Genomic DNA, 20,296 nt, shown 5'->3' on the forward strand with positions numbered 1-20,296 from the left:
GACAATATGCCTCACTTTGTCGCAAATCTGGCAAGAAAAACAAGCAGAAGGGTCACGACGATTACCAATAGGACGAGAGAACACGCCACCTTGAGAACGACTATGACCACGATCCCTACGACCATGATTCTTTTGCTGACCACCACGACCGACATAATTGGCCAAAGATCCAGGATTTAACTAAAGTTCCACATGGTGTTGTAGTTGGCAAGTTTCAAATGCCATTAGATGTGCAAACACATCATCAAGCGTGAGGGCTTCACTCTTGGTAGTCATCGAGGTGACAAAGGGATCATAATCAAAGTCAAGACCAGCGAGAAGATACGTAATCACGCCATCATCCCGCAAGGTAGAGCTAGCAGCGGCCAGCTCTGTGGCAAGTCTTTTAATCTTGCAAAAATAATCTGCAGCAGATAGATCACATTTCTTGGACGTGGCAAGCTCAACACAGATCTGAACAATGCGAGCACATGTTGACGACAAAAACATCCGCTGTAGGGTATCCCACGTCTCTTTGGACGTAGTAGCGGCAACTACATCGTGAAGAATCTTCTCAGACATGGAGGAGAGAAGGTCTTTAAGGAACTGTTGATCCTGATCATACTATCGATTTTAGGCTAGATTAGAGACCAGGTCAGTAGCAGCAGCTGTTGAGGAAGGGATAAGCTTTGCAGGTGCGGCAATGGTGCCATCGAGGTAGCCCATAAGCTTCATACTCCGTAGGTAGGGGAGGAGCTGGACGCGCCATATGATGAAGTTTTTTTTGGTGAGACGAATTGTGACAACGTGGTGGAAAGGAATTGGGCCAAAGGTCGATGCCATAGTAGATGAGATTGTGTTGGAGATAGTGTATAGGGAGGAGTAAGAAGATATGATAGATATTGTTAATGAAGACATTGTTAATTGAATAAACATTGGCTCTGATCCCATGTTAGGTTGAATAACACTATGACATATATGGTCATGTCCTCGTATATTTATAGATGTGTATAATGAGGATTACATGGTGGGCCTTGATCCACGTAACAAACCAGGAAATAGTAGATTTTCTTTGATTCATGGTAAAAAAACCAGTAAATCAATCCGTAGATTCTCTTCCATTCATGGTTACAAATAAGGAAATCATTAGATTCTATTACGAAATAGATTAGATTCTTTTATTAGATAGATATGACCTATTCAACCTTACAAATTTGCTATTTTTTAATATTTTATTATTCTTTTATGGAAAATACAATAAAATTTATAAAATTTACCTATTAGTTTTTTTTTTCTTTCATTTTTTTATTTAGTATCTTCAAATTTCTTATCGAATCTCTAAGTAATTAAAAATTCCATAAATTCTATAAAAATTGGAAAGACTATTTTCCCCTTCTATCATTAATATTTTCGCTTATACATATCATTTTAACTACTTCATATATGTGATACCTTAAAATTATTGGGTATTATAACTCTGGTTGCCATTCATGCTTCGAGTATGCTCTCTATTTTCTCTCGATTGTTTTTGGGCTGAAAATTTTAGATCTCATGGGAATCGATATTTTTTTCCCTTAAGTTAACTTGCTTAAGAGTTTTTCTTGGTGTTTCGGGTCAATTCAAGAACTATTGAAGTGCATTTTTAGTACAAAAAAATGAATTTTAAGATCTATTCTCGCATTCTTAGAAGGTTGGTCGATCTATTCTCGTATCCATTTGAATTGAACCTTTAGCTAAAAGGAGCATAAAAGTGTTGGATTAAGCTTCATAAGGTAAGTGAACATACTATTGGACACCTAAGGATTTCATGGGATGAATTACTGATAATTAAAAATAAAATAGACTGTTTAATTATGTATATTTTAAAATTCTATAACAAAAAAACTAAGGGATAAAAAAGTAATTAAAAAAGGTTTATAATTTGGGCAGGCAGACATGAAGGTTTGAATTAAAATTAAATAGATATATTTTAAAATATATTTTTTTCTTATCCATTTGAATTAAATATATTTTAAAATTCTCTAACGTATTATTCTTTTTCTTTTTTTATTTTTATATTTATTTTTATTTTATCACACACATATATATATTGAGGTGGGCCCACTAGATATTATAAAAATTTGAAAGTTGTTTTCGTATTTATTTAGATATGTGGGGCCAAATTGTAAATAGCCATCCAATATTGGTTCAACGAATACAAACCCTAAGTTTCCTAAGTTGAATTATATTAAAGTATTTCAAAATTTGATGCTTATAAATACAACCTATGTCCATCCCATTTCTCTCCACACCTATTTCCATATATTTTTCAACCTCTACGATCCAATCTCTCGCTCCTTCTTGTTTTGTGTCTTCTGTATCACTATCCTTCCTTCATCTCTCGCTCAAGACTCCCCTCAACACTATGTTGATGCTCACAATATTGCTCGTTCTCAAGTGAGCGCTGTCCAAGTTGGCATCAAACCCATCCAGTGGGATGAGGAACTTGCAAACTACGCTACACAATATGCCAACGAACGTAGCAACGACTGTCAATTGTTGCACTCTAATGGGCCTTATGGCGAGAATCTTGCAATGCATCCTAGTGAAATGACAGGCATTGAAGCAGTTCAAATGTGGGTGGACGAGCAACAATTCTACGATTATGCCTCCAACACCTGCACCGAAGGAAAAATGTGCAGCCACTACACTCAAGTGGTGTGGCAAAACACGACAAAAGTTGGATGTGCAAAAGTGAGGTGCAACAATGGCGGTACATTCATCACCTGCAACTATGACCCACCCGGCAATGTCATTGGCGAGTGGCCGTATTAAACGACCATTCAATTTAAAGAATAAACTATAAAGCGTGCAAGTTTTATATTATGTTTATGACATCATGTTCACGTATTAATAAATAAAAATAATGCAGGATTGTTCGATCGATCTTGCTTTATGAAAGTTTATTATGTAACCTATTATTCTTAATAAAATATTAATTATACAATATAGTTTCAATAGGGTGGTCCAATTTTACATTTTAAATGAGTTAGGATTTTATTACTAACAATATAGAAGAAAAGATACCTAAAATATTTTTATAATATGCTAAAAACATAATAAAGAGAGGAGAAATAACACAACTAAATCTCATTTACGTTAGGGACACAATTTCATATGTAATTTAAATTTTATTTTATGTTTTTAAATTCATTGTTAGAAAACCTATAACAACAAAGTATTTAATAAATCTAAAACTCAAACCTAGACGAGTTTGTTTATTTGGTTATTTTAACCTTATTTAACTTTTGAGGAAATCGATCGGTTCAAGATTGAGCTTAATGTTCATATTAAAATACAAACGATTCCTACAAATATTTTTTAAGAAAAATCTAAGATGGCTACTTACCTCGACGTCGATGTTTGATACCTCTGTTCTTGAGATTTCGATATCTGAATTATTCCAAATTTTGTTTGACAAACTCCTAAAGTGTCTAGTTTCTGGAACTATAAATTTTTTTTCATGACAATTGGTATGAAAAGGGGGTTAAAATTGAGAAAAACGGATGGAGGGTAAGGTTTTAGGTTGATAGGACTAGTTCAGTTGAACTGCCCATGTCATCGTCTTCTTCCTCTAGAAGGAAGAAAACGTGCGCAAGCCTTTACACCGTCACCTTAAAACATACCTCTCTAGCTCGGTTCAAATTGTTTCTCTCCTCAATTTCTTCATGAAACTTAAAGATGGTGTTATAGTGTAAGGACCGGGCTGACTCGATGACTTCAAAAAGATGGGTAAATTTTTCACAAAATAAAACAACTCAAACTTAAAACATCTCGTTCATTATATTTATATTATGTCAAAATAAAGTTTATACAAAGTATTTAAAACACTACACAACAGTTAAAGTACAAAATAAGGAACGACACAAGACATTTTAAAACAAAAGGGTTGAGGATGACGAGTGAGGTTTGTCTATGGTACTTGCTCCAGAGTCTTCTCCCGACCTCGACCAGCTCCTTATTACCTGAAAAAAAAAATGGAGAATAAGGAATGAGTACAAAGATTAGTAAGCAGCATACTTGTAGGCTTTTAACCGTGTCCTTGATATGCTAGAGGAACCACACTCTTTTCTTTTCTTGTTATTGTTTTTTTCGTAAGTACTTAGAACATGATCAGAACCCACAAGTCAAGAACAAGAACTAGATGGCCTATCCCGAGGATCTTGGTCCTTGGATTCTGAAACCTTGGTTATGATAGTGTTAATATAACACATGCGGAAGCAATTTGGATCTTAGGCACTCTAAGTTCATCAATTATAGCGAATTAGCTAGCATGTTCAAAAGCATTAAAACTCAATGAGTTTGAATACTAACCTTTCTTCGTTCAAGTTTCATTTTCCTCACGAACTGGTTTCGAACCACCACTAGTGTCTTCTCCACTATTCTCCGCCTTAGAATGGGGTTGTGGAATCCGGTGAGTGACTAAACTTGGGAGGGATTTAATATATATGAAGAGAGAGTTTGTGAGAGGTTTTTCTCAAGGTTTTTTTCCAAGGGAGATCTTCCATGTACCATGATCACTCTATTTATAGACTCATGTTTGCATGTTCATGCAAATTTGAGATCACCCATTTTTGACACTCAAAATTTCACTCAAATGTTTGGGATTATGTGGCAAGCATGCATACTTGAGTTAACCAAATTGTGACACTCAAAATTCCACTCAAATTAGTGGGGTTTATTTGGCAAGCATGCAAGTTTGGTTAAACCAAATTTTGACACCTCAAAATTCCCGATTTTTTCATTAAATGAAGTCAACATTTTGACTTTCTTCATTTTGATTCAACAATCAATTTGAATTATTAATTTTAAAGTAAAGTAATATTAAATGATTAATTAAAATATTTAATTAATATTTAATATTAATTCAAATGCCAATTCCAATTAATTCCAACACATATTTGATTAAGATAATTTAAATATCTCAGATTCTCTCTTTTTGTTTAATTCATAAATAAAACAAAAATGCGGTTAAATATATCGTATATATGTAGCGCATTCTCCCTAATTTGAATTCGAACACTTCGAACTCACTCATCACACTATTCTATGGTTTAGTCCGATATGAGCTAGCAGAGGGCCCTAATGCACCTATAGATCATGGGCTCCAACGATCCAAGATTAACCGGTTAAACTCATTAACCTTGTTAACCAACATTCGTTAACTACTAGGACATTCCACTATAGCCTAGTAGTTGTACTCCCCTCACTATAGATATATTTCTGTCCATTTGATATAACCATGATTAGTAAGTCGATCCTTCACAGGTTGTTCGTAACTAGAGCTGGGTCAATTTATCGTTTTACCCCTGAAGTTACTTCTTGTTTCTTATGTCTCACTGATCCTCTAATGAACAATTGGTTTGTGGTCCAACCAATAAACTAAATCCCTCTTAGGCTAATGAGAGGGTGAGGCCCCTTGTTCAAGACCTGGAGTCAATGCTTAAGGGAACTACCTCTCTTATATCCCTAAAAGTGGGTAGGAGTGAATTCCTCTTGCACCCCACGTCCCCAGCCATTCACCTAGTCTTACCCCTGAAATGGGAGGCCTATTGAGTAGGCGAACTCGAGTCACTCTCACCCATGCAAATCTAAGGATAATTCCGAATAAACATGAGTTCATGGTTAGCTCAGAATTAAAATCGAGTTACCTAGGTCATCGAATGAAAAGAAAATCAGTCTCAACAGTAAACGACATTATAAAGTGAGAGTGATTTTCTTCATGGTCCGATCTTATGCAATTCTCGTTGCATAGGACACCCCCACTCACATGTCTCCACATGTACAATTTAATGATCACATTGTTTATGTCATACACAAAAGTGGGTTGCCTCCATAGTGTCCCCAGGATAAGATACTCAACCTTATCCTCATATTATAGATCATTTTGACTATATACTTGAACTTGATTCACTTTTATGTCTCTACATATAGTTCAAGTAATCATACTATAGTTAGAGTGTTCTTAGTTTATTGGATTTAGATTAATAATCGTAAAGTTCACTTTATTCAATAACAATCTTTACTGGATAAACAACAATAATAACTTTATTGAAAATAGAATATGTTTTCGTTTACAAACTATGAGTTTTAGGACAGAAAATCCAACCCGTTATTCTCTACGGGCCTTAATATTATGGTTCTTTGTTCTTGTCCTTAGAACTTGGATCTTGATCCACGTTCTAGTCCTTGATCTTTCTCTTATTCTTGGTTCTTTCTAGGTGCTTGTTCTGTTTCTTAATTCGTTATTCAAGACACTCCCCTTAGAATTTACGGTATTAGTCATAAACTTGTCAAACTGTGTTTGAGGCTTCATGTGTTCCAAGCGATACAGTCTTAATACCTACACTCAAAGCTTCATGTGTTTCAAGCAACGTAGTCTAAGTCATGAGATGATGTACCATGGGAGGTCCTAGGAGGTTCTTGATTCTTGTCTAAGGTAACTTTCTCTCTTATTGTTCCATCGTGGCTCTAGATTACTCCCCATGATAGACCATAAAGGTCACGTGATCAAAGCATGCATGATCATGGCATAGACCATAAAGGTCACCTGATCGATGCATGCATGAACATGACATAGACCATAAAGGTCACGTAATTAATGCATGCTTGAACATGGCATAGACCATAAAGGTCACGTAATTAATGCATGCTTGAACATGGCATAGACCATAAAGATTACGTGATCGGAGCATGCATGAACATGACATAGACCATAAAGGTTACGTAATTAATGCATGCTTGAACATGGCATAGACCATAAAGATTACGTGATCGAAGCATGCATGAACATGGCATCCTACAAATCTTTGGATACCCAGAACATGGTGCAAAGCATTTCCTCTAGGTGAGGGAACATGAGGCCAAACATGACATCCTGCAAGGGAAACATGGTGTAGGGCATCCCACCTAGAAGAGGAAACATGGCCTCTAAAACCACCGCATGGTGGGAGGTATGAGCCACAATTAATTCCTTGAGGCATAAGTTGTCACATGCATTCGTAATCATATGTACCCATCATAATAACTAGTATGAGTAGTCATAGATTCATAAGGGATTCCTTAGAGGGTTCTAGAAGGACTTGAATCTTGAGGTGTTTCCTTTAGGCTTGAAATCTTGAACTTATCCGCATGTCATTTAGAATAGGCCTTAGAGAAAATAGTTGGTAATTTGGAGTATGTATAGACCTTGAGCTAGGATATGACTACTTATTTCATTTTCAAGAACTAAACCTTAGAGGTTGTCATGTCATGCATCATATTTAGGTTGTCATGCCCTGGAAACTCTTCCAAAGTTACCCTTAATTTTCTCCCCATGAATGCATAAGTGGTGTCTCGTGATGTAGGGCATCTCATTTAGGCGAGGGAAATAATAAGTCCATCATGGCATCCTGCTCATGGTACATATAGCAAAGCATCCCACTTAAAGAGAAATAGAGGCCTTGTGGTATACTTCCGGATGTGAGATAATGGTCACTTCGGGCATGGATCCTACCAATTTTTTAAGCATGATATGTGCATTAACCTAGGTGTTTTATTGGATTCTTGGTGATCCTAGGTTTTTATGCATAATGTCTTGGGTCAAGCTTGGAACTTATAAGCTATTCATAGGAATAGTCCAACGTGATCTTATGTATGTAGAATCTTATTAGCGAACAAGGGTACACGTGGGGAATCTCTTATTTCATGGATCCTTAGTCATTCTAAGAGGTAAAGTCATATGGATCGTGATGAACGTTTTTTCCCATATCTTGATTTCGCAACCTAAAATTTTTCAATGAATTCCAAACTTCATTAAATCATCTAACATCATAAAATAAGATATACTACAGAGTTCCATAGCATCTGAGGTCATTTAAGTCATGAACTGAAGGTAAATTACCTTAGGGACATTATGGTCATTTTACACCCTTTCTTGGTTTACCTCCTTATTATTATTCTATGTCCACCAAATCTCATATATAACTTTAACATGCTATAATATACTCAACATTAAAATTTTATAGGGAGTGGAGTTCATCTAATAGGTTATTTTAACATTCTTAAATCTGAGCAATTTTGTGAGTTCAAGGCCTTAACTCAAGAGTTTTTGAGTTTTTCTTTCATATATTTTTAATTAATACTGGTTTAGGGTTTATGATTCCTACAAGTATTTCTTAAAAAAAGTCCAAGGTGGCTACTTACCACATCATTGATGTTCAGGACTTTCGTTCTTGAGCTTATGGTATTCGAATTACTTCAAATTTCCTTTCACATACTCCTTATTGTCTAGTTTTTGGAACCATAAATTTTTTTTTTTAAGAACCGATCTAGAAGGGAGTTCAAATTGAAAAAAACCGAGGGAAGGTCAAATTTGGGGTTGACTTGGCTGGTTCAATTGAACTGGTCATGTCATCGTCTTCTTCCTCTGGACAGGAAAAAGACACGTTTTCATCGTGCCGCCGTCTGAAACTCGGGCTCCACAACTCCGATCAAGCCATTTCTTCCCTCGATTTCTTCCGAAAACTTAAAGATGGTGTTACAAGGAAGAGCTAATGAACGATTTCATACCTTATTATGGATCATAGCCTAAGATATTCGCCTCTAAAGTTCGCCCAAAATCTATTTTCTCACCGGAGCTAAAACATTGGATTTCTTATGGGATAGCCAATTCTAGGGTTTTCAAGGCCCGATTTCTTCATGGAACCTCTTCCATATCCTTACCTCAAGCTAAAGAAATTGGTTTAGAGGAATGTCTTCGACTGTAGGACCTTAATTTCAAGAAATCGCTTTCAGTCTGCAACTCACGCAAAATACAAGATTTTCGTCACTTGGGTAGCTTGTTCTACGACGTTTCATCTCTCGATTTCTTCATCAAAGTTACTTAAAATTCTTCCTCTAAAACTAAAGAAATCCATAATTTGAAGGAAAAGGGACCGTAGATAGGAATACAATACTTACCCCCAATTTGAGCCTGAAACTAAGTTTCTTCAATTGAGCACGTTCCTGAGGTTATTTCTTTTCAAGATCTTCTATGGAAAACATTCATTGGAGGTGTAAAAACTGATTGGGATCGTCCTTGCTCAGCGAATTATCATGTATCCTCAGATTGGATTCTCAAGTTTTCCTTGAAACTCTTCAAAGGCGGATTGAATTGGGGGAATGGTTTTAGGGCACTTTCAGCACTCTACTCCTTCATAGAACTTGTGGGTAATCTTGTTTATAAACTGTAAGAACAAGTTAGAAGAGAAATGATAGACAATTTCACTCAAATTAAGAAGAAACTAGAGAGTAGGAGACCCAAAATCTAAACGCTTATTACCTTCGATTAGGAGCTCGACCTTACTCGATTCTTGTTCCATATTGTTGCCCCAACTTCAGACTTTATAAGAGGAGCTTAAATCAAAATTGAGAGCTTCAGAATCGTCTTAATTTGAAGATTGAACTTCCTAGATAATTCGTCAAAAGTATTAGCTCTAATCGGAGCCTTACCGACCATAGTTTTGAATACTAGTCGTTGGATGTGATGATCTGTGCATGTTCTAGATCACATCCAATTGTAGAGGAGATCCAACAACTGAGATTTGAGTTTCGAGAGATTTTTTTGCAGATGGTCGCGAGATACTCTAATCCTGATCAGAGTGGCATCTCTGTAATTATCCATTCTTCTAGGGGTATTTTGATAATTTGTCACTTTTCAAATATTTTATTATTTTTTCTCGAAATAACCATAATTCTTTTAAAAATCCTTCATCCCTTATGTGGTTATTTTTTCTTTCTTAAAAATCTTGAAATTCTTCCTAGATAAGGAATTAAAAATTGGGAAAGTTCCTTAAAAATTTGAAAAATGACTTTTTCGTCTTTTTAGCTTACTTTTTCATTTCCAATCCTTTTCCAAAGGCCTTTAACTCCTTAAAATTTCTTGTTATGGTATAGGAATGACTTGCTTAAGACCCTTTACCTTACTTAATCCTTTAGTTTCTTTTCTTGGGTCCTTTGGGTCGTACATGGGTGGCTTATTCTCATTGGAGCTAATTCCCTTCATTTTTTGGGTGTTACATATAGGGTAGAGTTAGGGATTGATTTCATACCTTCTCGTGGATAGTAGATTTTTCTTCAATGACCACTATGTGTTATGTTAGGGATTGATATCATACTTGTGTGGTGTGTTAGATGATGCACCATCCTCCTTCGTCGTATCATGCACTCGTCTAGGCCCTCGCCTTACCGGATGGGCACCACTTCAGGGTCGCCGCTTCTCTTGTCGTAACGTGAGGGTTACAACCTACTCTCTTAATAGTTAGGTTGTGATATTCTCCCCCACTTAAACTAGTCATCGTCCTCGATGACATACTTCAAACACTCCATGGATTGTGACACTCTTCCCCCCTTTATCTTGGTATGGTTCTTGATGACGATCCAACTTTGGACTGGCTGTTGACAAACCTACTGGAAATACGTGCTACATACTAAAAAAGAAAATTGCACACTACTTATAAGTTATCCCACTGACGAACCTTCCCTCTGTCTTCGAGAATCACAACATAAGCACGAAAAAACAACTGCACTATGGTTGTGGGCTATCCCTTTTTTGGGCCTCTCTCGCCCTTTTGCAGACTCAACTCAGGACTCACTAAATAAACTACTATAAACTAACTAGTTTTGGCATATACTCACCTAGACTAGAGAGAGCGCACCCCAACTTTGGCCATCCTCGCCACCCTCGTCATATTCTCTGAATCACACACAGCAGTTCACCCCTTGGGGTAAGGCTCGCAAGCCAACCACAGTATTTTCTCATCGTGGCACTAACCTTATAATAACGATGTTTGAAAGCTTGTAACACAACCCATGTTGGAGCTACACTTCAGCCAACTATTAGTTGGTCACCATCATGTGGCAACATTGCCTTGACAATCCTCTAGTATTGCTTGTAGCTTCACTTTAAGTTGATGCTTACTTCTCGAGCGGGTACTTCTCTTAACAACTCTTGTTAAACCACCACCTTTGGTACAAGACAGTGGCTCAATGAATAGATGTGTGATCGCACCTTGGGGCACATTCACGGAGTGAGCAACTCGTTCGATCAAGCTCTCGTCCATTCAAATTTGGATGCCTTTCTATAGTAAGGTCATCCCCCCGATAAGGACTTGCATTGTGCTCAACTTGGCACTTGGCCAATGCATGTCTCAACTGACCCCCGACTTCTTTTCTTACAACCATTGGCATTATTCCTCTCACACGAATGGTTCTTTGGAAGACACCCGACCTAGTGTGCCTTCAGTCTCATCTATTGCCAACATCGAAACCCCAATCCCTTGGAAAATGAGTTTGGTTCTTGCTTTAATGGGTAGATCTCCCCACAATAAGGTGTCGACATGACACTAATGAATTTCGAGTAGTCTTGACTTTAACTCACAACTGATTTTAATTTTGATCTGCAACTGTCCTGCCTGCTCTGGCACTCTCACACACTTGTAATGTCTTTAATCAACTCTTGGGTCCATTTCTCTGACTATCTTGTACGACTAGACACACAAAGTGTAGCTTTGATACCAACTTTCACAGTTGTACTTTTTCAACTGTGCGACACTGTGATCTTGACATACTCATGACCAGCCTTAAGGAGAATTCAATCCCCATCTACATTTTCGCCCGACTTTGTGGCTTTATTGGACCTCAGTGAGGTTTGTCTTTGACAATCGAACATTTCTTGCGAAGAATCTAAGCTTGCTCGACTACACATCTCGCCTGAATGTGTATGTTCAATCGTCTTTGACACAACCGACTTGCCTCTACACTAGTCCTAGTCATTCAATTCGATTGGGCCTCTACACAGGGTTAAGGTATCTTAAAGCAACATTGCATCTCATCTATGATGGAAATGACCCACGATTGAAATATATCTAAACAAATAACTGAAGTGGAATAACAACTTGAGAGGAGAGAGCTTTTTGAATAGAGGAAACTTAAGCACTTATGTTTACTAATTCTTTTTTGTTGTTGTGAAACTAGCATACATCTCATGAGTATTTTCATGAGAACATTTGAATGTTGTTCTATAGTATTAACATTGTTGGGTCCCTGATCAACTCTGCATTCTTCACAAGAAGTTTTAATTCCACAACATGCACCTCTCTCAAGTGCATGGATTTCTTCATCTTGTAGGGCAATCCTTTGTCTTTCAACCTTCTTTTTAGACATGCCTCTAGTGTTCTTTGGTTGAGAGGATAAGTTTGATGACCCATTTTTCTTACACCTTGGTGGCCTTCCTCTAGGCCTATGTGGTTGAGATGACAAGTATGATGAAATACGCCATCTAGGTTTCTCTCCACTGATTGTAGTAGCCTCTGGTTTTTTCTTAGCTATGTTTGTCGGTTTTTTTTTCTCTTGACCCATTAGTTTCTTCTTCACTTTATTGTTGTCAACGTCAATGGATACTTTTGAAAGATGTTGATGGTCTTTCAATAGTATCTTATACGGGCGGTTTCACAACCGTTTTACCTTCATCAATAGGGCTCCATTTTTGTCATATGCCTTGAGGAATGGACCGACTACCTCCACTCTGCTACCTTCTTTTGTCATTTGACTAAGGCTAACAATATTGCCTTGGTCAATAGACGTTGATCGTTGTTCTTACACTGGAACAAGATAGATCTTTTACCTTAGATCGGTACAATTGATCCATCGCAAAGGTTGACGTTTCCAGTGAACTTGTCATAAAGGTCCTTAAACTTTTCTCGATCTCCGGTCATGTGGTTACTTGTTCCATTGTCTAGGTACCACATGCTTGTCTCCACTTGGTCTTCTCCATCTATAAAGGGGTTCATCATAACTTCTCTTCATTGAGCATCATAACCTTCTCTTCATTGAGCATCATAATGTTGGGCATTTTCTCGGCCAACATCAATGTAGGCTCTTCATCATCTGAGAACATGAGGTTTGCCTCCTCATCAAGCTTCTTGTTGTGGCACTCTGCCGCATAATGCACATATTTTCTACAAGATTAACACTTGATCATACTCTTGTCCTTCCAAGGGTTGGCATTTTAATGAGTTTGTGAGGTATTGTCACGACCTCTTCTGCCACCACGTCTGCGGCCACATCCACGACCTTTTTTTTCTTTGTTATGGTTGTCAAGTCCACTCATACCTGAAAAAGAAGAGTCATTTGCATCTTTCTTTTTCGTCCATGCGACCCACTCCTCATGTGTGAGTAAGAGCTATTTCTCCTCCTCTTTTTCTTTGTAGCCACGAAGTCTCTCCTCATGGACCTTAAGACAAACCCTCGACCGACATATTTTTTAGGTCGCTGAACTGCTCGATGGAGGTGACAATCTGCATGAATCTTGGGGTAATAGCTCGGAGGAACTTCTTGACAATGCAAATCTCCTCCACAACGTCGCCTAGTGAACGGATGCTACTAAAGATCGTTGTCAACTTCATGACAAAGTCTTCTATTGACTCGGCATCCTTCATGCGGATAGCCTCAAACTCACTCCAAGATTTGCACCTTTACTTCCTTGACATGTTCCACACCAACATGCATTGTTTGCAGCGTCTCACACGCTGCCTTTGCCGAGTCCTTCTCTGTCAACATGAGAAGGACGTCCTTTGGGACTGCTTGGTAGATAGCGGCAAGAGTCAACTTGCCCTTACACTCCTCAACGTCACCATGCTCGACGGCGTCCCACACGCCTTCTGCCTATAAGTTAACACGCATCTTTATCAACCATGTTGTGTAGTTATTCTTCGTGAGTAACGGGTATTTTGTGTTACACCCTCCTCCTTTCCACTTCTTATCGCTGTCACATCTCACCAGAAAATTTGAATGGTGACAACATTTGTTTTGGCATCATAACTCTGATACCAAATGTTGAAATTAACCCACGATTAAAATATGTCAAAACAAATAATGAAGTGGAAGAACAACTTGAGCGGAGAGAGATTTTTTAATAGAGGAAACTTAATATGCTTGTTAATTCTTTTCTTGTTGTGAAAATAGCATTGAGTATTTATAGCTGACAAAGCTCAACTAGTCTCCTCAAATTTATTCGTAATTAAAGACTAACAATTTTCCTAAACATATTCAAAGAATAACTATTTTTACGAAGTCAAGCTTACTGATTCTCAATCGACATGCCCGATATGTCTTGAGGCCATCCTAAGTCTCAGAGTGTCGTTGATCATCACAACTCACTCGTTCATGTCATCAAGACTGAGCCCATGTATCACTCATCTCATCGAGACATCTTAAATATTCATCAATCCAATTTCTATCGAGGTATTGGCTCTATCGTACTCATGTCATATCATTTACGGATATCGAACTGCATAGCGAGTGTATAATTCAACCTATGACGCTTGGATTGGGGCGCAATACTGGCATACCCATGTCGCTCAGTAATGTCCTTAAAAAATCCATTTCAAAGGAATTCGCCCTAACTATGACACACGCATATACCACAGGGAAGCTCACTTAGAACACAAGGCCTAGGGGTGGTGGGGAGCTGACACCGTGCCTCCCCCTATAGTACATTTTGACGCATTTCCAATACTTCTGGAGTAGAAGTGATTTTGGCAAACGGGCGTATGGTTTCGTGGAGCATTCGTCCGGTGTCTGGTTGGCACAATTTGGCGAGCATTCTTATTTCATATGGACAGATTTAACTCCAAAACGGCATGACCAAATTCCTTCTAGAACATCAACTTTTGAGGTTAAGATTTGGTGCCTTACCTAGCCTTGCACAAGCCAATCTTTGCCACTCTTTCCCACTCTTTCCCACTATCTTGTTTATGCCTCCAACTTCTCTTCAATGCCCACTTTGTGTGGTGTGTTAGAAGATGCACCATCCTCTTTGGTTGCATTATGGCACTCGTCTAAGCCCTCGTATGATCGATGGGAGCCACTTGAGGGTCGCCGCTTCTCTTGTCGCAATGTGAGGGTCAAAACCTACTTTCTTCATAGTTAGGTTGTGACATTCTCTCGCACTTAAACTAATCATCGTCCTCGATGACTTGCTTGGAGGCACAACTACTGTTAAGTTTTGACACAGGGCATCCTACTTGGAAGAGGAATCAAGAGCCTAGTAATGCACTACATAATGAGAGGTCACAGTCGCTTAGAGTGTAAAAGCATAGTACCTAGAAATCTTAAGTATCATAACTTTAGGACATGAGAATATGTAGGGTATGGCCTTGCATGGTCCTAGGTTAGTGCATGGTTCATTAATAGTCCTAATTATATTTGAATCCTATCACATAATGTAAGTATTTTCTCAATTATAATCATGTCATAAGTACTTTGAGTACAATATAAGGAAGTCTTATCGATAGCTTTTGGCCTCCAAATCATCCTTCGCAGACACATCTTTTGTCATATTCTGTACATACGACTTCACGTTCTCCAACACAATTGATTTTCCTTAGCCAACATAGTCTCTTTCATTTTCTTCCTAAACGGTCTTTCATCATTCACAAAGACCATAACCTCAAGATCTTCATCAGTGTTCTCATAAAAAATATACAGAATCTCCACAAGTTAATCGACCTTCTACCGAGATTTACCTTCAGAATTCGGGCGCCACACTGGCCTCTTCGCCAACCAAGTCGTCGTCGCCCTCCTTGCCAAAATTGGCTCCTTCTCCTACTATGGTGACTCTTTCGACTTTAACACCATCTTCGTCCCTTGCTCTGGAGACGTGGCTCCCTCTCCATCTATTAGAACTTCACCACTTGCTATGGCGTTGGCAACTTCTCCACCAACTGTGCCTATTGTTCCATCACCGGCCTCCACTCCTAGCAATGATGGTGTTGTGAACACGATCGTTGTCTATGGCTCTATCATTGTGGCTTTTCACCCACTCATGATGGTCTCTTTATTAGTCAGTTTAAATATGCTCAAGATATTCTTACTCATGCTCATCTGCTCGATAGAAAATCAGTCCACAAGGCGCAAATCTCACTCTATCTTCGCCCCTCTCTTTCTTTCTTCATCTATAATACAGCCCAGAGTCCGCACTCTTAGTTACTGCCCTCTTCTTCCTCTATTGCTCTGAGTGCCACCACGTCCACCCTTCCTTCTTCACAACTACCATCAAACCCTCTCTCTTTGTGCCTCCGGCGCTTTTCTCATAATAGTCATCGCCCTAATTTTGAAGCCTCTACCTTGAGTCTCTATCCCACAACTCATGGTTATTTCTCAACACCTAACTATTAATGGTTCTCCTCTCTGATTCTACTCTCTATCGACCTCTCTTTATATTTTTCAAATATTAACCTTGTAAGTCTTTATCAAGGGGATCAAACCAATATTATCCCACAAAGCATCGACATGCAACATGTGATACCTAAAAAGAAATTGTGACAAACATCAACTCATTCAATCATCGAAGTCGAGTTGAGCCGGTTGTTGTGGCTCGTGCTCACGATATTAAATGTTTTTTTATTTTTTGTTTGGAGAAGCTAATAAAACGAGTTTTAGAAAAGAAAGAGAAGATTTGTGTGAACTTAGTAAGGAAAGGGCGATGGAAGTGGAGGATGGAAATAGGGAAAAGCATTGAAATTGTGAAGTTGGGGGGAGAGGGTGTTGGCTATGAACCCGCCGTTTTCTTCTCCGTTTTATCCTCCGCTTCTTCTCTCCAAACTCTTTTCCCCTATTTTCCTCAATTTACCTTTCTACCCAACAATTATACCTAACCAATCCAATTCCAACCTTTTTTTCCTTTATTTATTTATTTATTTATTTATTATTCTTTCATTTTTCAAACAATATTTTAAAACTATACGTATTTATTTATTCATTTAAAATATATTTTTAATTTTTAATTTATTAATATTTATGATGTCACGACTCTTTAAAACAAGTGTGAATGAAAATACGTCCCATCCTAATTTCCAAACATGTTTTACTCATTTTATGAACTTTCTTCTCCCTATATAAACCCCCAAATTCATCCCACTTGTAGAAACCAACACAATCACGATGGACCCTCGAACAACCTCCTTTCTTCTCTCACTACAACTCGTCATCTTCTTCAACTCACCCTTTGCTGCTTCCGAGACACTCAACGTCGTCAATTTCGGAGCCAAACCCGACGCCAAAACAGACTCGTCCAAGGCCTTCCAAGCAGCATGGGCGCGTGCTTGTACCTCTTGTACGTCCGCATCCATTTACGTCCCAAATGGTAGATTCTATCTCCGCCATGCAACTTTCAATGGGCCATGCAGAAGCGACGCCATCAACATACACATCGATGGCACTCTCGTGGCTCCTTCCGACTTCCATGTTAATGCCAACTCTCCAAATTGGATCATTTTTCACCTTGTTAATGGAGTTTCCATCTTTGGTGGCACTCTTGATGGTCAAGGAGCTGGATTGTGGGCTTGCAAACGTTCTGCCAAAACCTGTCCTCTTGGAGCCACGGTACACTCATCCTTTTGAGCTGTAATTAAATTCCTTTATTTTTTTAAAAAGGTTATACGTATCATATACTTTGTTTTGTGTATGGGCAGTCGCTGGAATTTACCGATTCGAAAAACATTTTGATAAGTGGATTAACCTCGTTAAATAGCCAGATTTTTCACATAGTAGTGAATGAATGCCACAATGTGAAAATGGAAGGACTAAAGGTCACCGCTTCGGGTAATAGTCCCAACACGGATGGCATTCACGTAGGGCTATCATCTCATGTCACCATTCTCAATTCAGATATCAGCACTGGCGACGACTGCATCTCAATAGGCCCCGGCACCTCCAACTTGTGGATTGAGAATGTTGCTTGTGGACCTGGCCATGGAATTAGGTACTTGTTAAGTTTCTTTTAACTTGAAAAACAAAACCAATTGACAACGAGAGGAGTAGCTTACGTATCTTAAAAAGATTGCGAGATCTCTTAACACTCACTATTTTATTGGATGATGCAGCATCGGGAGTTTAGGAAAAGCGTTGAAGGAGGATGGAGTTCAAAACGTGACAGTAAAATCTTGTAGATTTACAAACACTCAAAATGGAGTGAGAATAAAAAGTTGGGGAAGGCCAAGCAGTGGGTTTGCAAGAAACATTCGTTTTCAACATCTCAAGATGACCAATGTCAAGAATCCCATCATAATCGATCAAAATTACTGTCCTTACAATAAAGATTGCCCTGGCCAGGTACATTTCAATATTTGTATGCATTAAAAGAAAAACATTATGTTTAAACAATAAATTTCATTTTCGTTCTTCTAATGGAATAGGCTTCAGGAATTAAAGTTAGTGATGTGACATATCAAGACATTCGTGGGACAGCAGCCACTAGATTCGCCATGACATTCGATTGTAGCCCAAAGTTTCCATGTGTGGGAATAAGGTTGGAAGATGTAAAGCTGAGTTACAAGAATGGAGCAGCCAAAGCTTTGTGCACTCATGTTAGAGGAATAGTTACTGGCTGTTAGTGACAGATAAATTTAGTAAAACTTTTGAGAGTAGAGAACTTTGTATTATTAAAAAATGATGCTAAATTGTTTTTCTACCTCTTCCACCAAATGTCAAAATATGTATTTGAGGTAAATTGGGACATTCCCGACTACCATTTATGATTTAAAAACCATACACCTAATTAAACACAATTCATATATATACCCAATACACTTAACTAAGAACATGTAATAAATGTTGCTCTTTAGAAAAATCATTAAAGTCTTATTCTTTTTTATAGATCTCATTTCATTATTTATGATTCTCTCCATTTCTTCTCATTTACCGCTTCTTAATATCTCTTAGTAGTGTACGTGTCTATACTACCACGAAAGAATATGGGTATTCCCCAGTGCATGAATACACAATAATGCACAAGGTCTCAACATTTTTCCATTTTTATTATTATTTAGTACAACTTCACTACGTTTATCATATTGTTTATCACAACTTTCATGTGTATGTCGTGGTTGTATTTCATGTTAGTTCGTCATCTTGCATGTCAATCATATCATTTCATACCACAAATATATCATATCAAAACGTTTCCATATTTTCATACATAAAAATTCACATTATACACATATCATATCGTATCATATATCATAACACTCACATAGTATATTCTAGGTGTGCCTTTAACATATCATATCATAGCTATATCAATTCATCAAACATATTTTACCATAATATATATCATATCATTCTCATATTATAGTATAATATATATTTAACTACATGCACCGTCCCCATATCCTAACCATTTCGTACACATTTCGTAGTCCTATCGTTCCATACGCATATTCTTGTGGTATCATTTCATGAACATACGTTAATCATATCGTTTCCCAACAATCTACCATATCCATATCATCATTTCTTATGCATAACTTTATTGTATCGTCTTATAAATCTATCATAACCATAATATTTTTTATACGTAACATTATCGTACCATTTTATCAACCTATCATAACCATAGCGTTTTCTATACGTAACCTTATCGTATCATTTTATCAACCTATCATAACCATAATTTTCTCTATACATAACATTTTCCTATTGTTTTATCAATCTATCATAACCATAACATTTTCCATACCTAATCTTATCGTGTCATTTTATCAACCTATCGTAACGTAACGTTTTCTATACATAACCTTATCGTATCGTTACATTACATTTATTGTATCCTTCTCATATCTTATCTCAAACATATCATTTAACACATGATGCCATAACCGCTAACGTACCATTCATATATCATAATATATATCTAGTATGTCATAGTCATGACAATTCATAAACAATTCACACAAATCAAATATATATGACACGTGTAGAACCACGGGGAACATGTCACCATCAAATATAATCATACTGATAGTAAGGTCACTTACCGGTTGGTGTTCACCAATTTATTCTTAATGAAAATTCGATTTTTTTTTTTTTTTTTTGTACCCAAGTCAACCTATATGAACCCATGATCAATTTCAAGTTCAATTTTCTAAATTTTACAATAGTCTATGTGTTAGATTTCATGCGAGTATTAGAGACTTTGAATCAGTAGAGTGTTGGAATGTTATATATATATATAATTCTATTTTCATTAAGATCTCATTTTCTATTGGGGAGATATTGTTACTATTATATGAACGAATTTGATAGAGTTTTTTTGCTCTCATATTTTCTCAGTTTTATCTTTTAATTATGTTCACCAAATCTTCTCTTTTACTCTATGGGTATCTACCCGGTTAAATTTTCCCTTTTCGTCCTTGTATTTACTATGTTTTATCTTTTAATTCGGCCTTCTCTATTACTTAATTCTTCTATTCATCAAATC

The 20,296-nt window shown here is 37.4% G+C and overlaps 2 protein-coding genes and 1 non-coding gene across 3 annotated transcripts; 2 read left to right on the top strand and 1 right to left on the bottom strand.

Annotated features, from left to right (window-relative positions):
* Positions 1–212: 212 nt before the first annotated feature.
* Positions 213–351, bottom strand: LOC111470662. The gene has a single exon (XR_002715094.1). It is a non-coding gene; the product is annotated as a small nucleolar RNA Z247 (small nucleolar RNA).
* A 1,875-nt stretch (positions 352–2,226) lies between these two features.
* On the top strand, positions 2,227–2,847 carry LOC111470565 (pathogenesis-related protein 1-like). The gene has a single exon (XM_023116104.1). It carries the CDS (start codon positions 2,227–2,229, stop codon positions 2,791–2,793), a length of 567 nt encoding a protein of 188 aa, XP_022971872.1. The 3' UTR covers positions 2,794–2,847.
* Positions 2,848–16,980: 14,133 nt separating this feature from the next.
* Positions 16,981–18,644, top strand: LOC111470566 (polygalacturonase-like). Its single transcript, XM_023116105.1, has 4 exons — positions 16,981–17,421; positions 17,511–17,800; positions 17,922–18,150; positions 18,234–18,644. Exons 1-4 carry the CDS (start codon positions 16,981–16,983, stop codon positions 18,429–18,431), a joined length of 1,158 nt encoding a protein of 385 aa, XP_022971873.1. The 3' UTR covers positions 18,432–18,644.
* Positions 18,645–20,296: the final 1,652 nt, after the last annotated feature.

Source organism: Cucurbita maxima, unplaced genomic scaffold, assembly GCF_002738345.1.
Source record: "Cucurbita maxima cultivar Rimu unplaced genomic scaffold, Cmax_1.0 Cma_Scf00046, whole genome shotgun sequence".
NCBI lineage: Eukaryota > Viridiplantae > Streptophyta > Magnoliopsida > Cucurbitales > Cucurbitaceae > Cucurbita > Cucurbita maxima.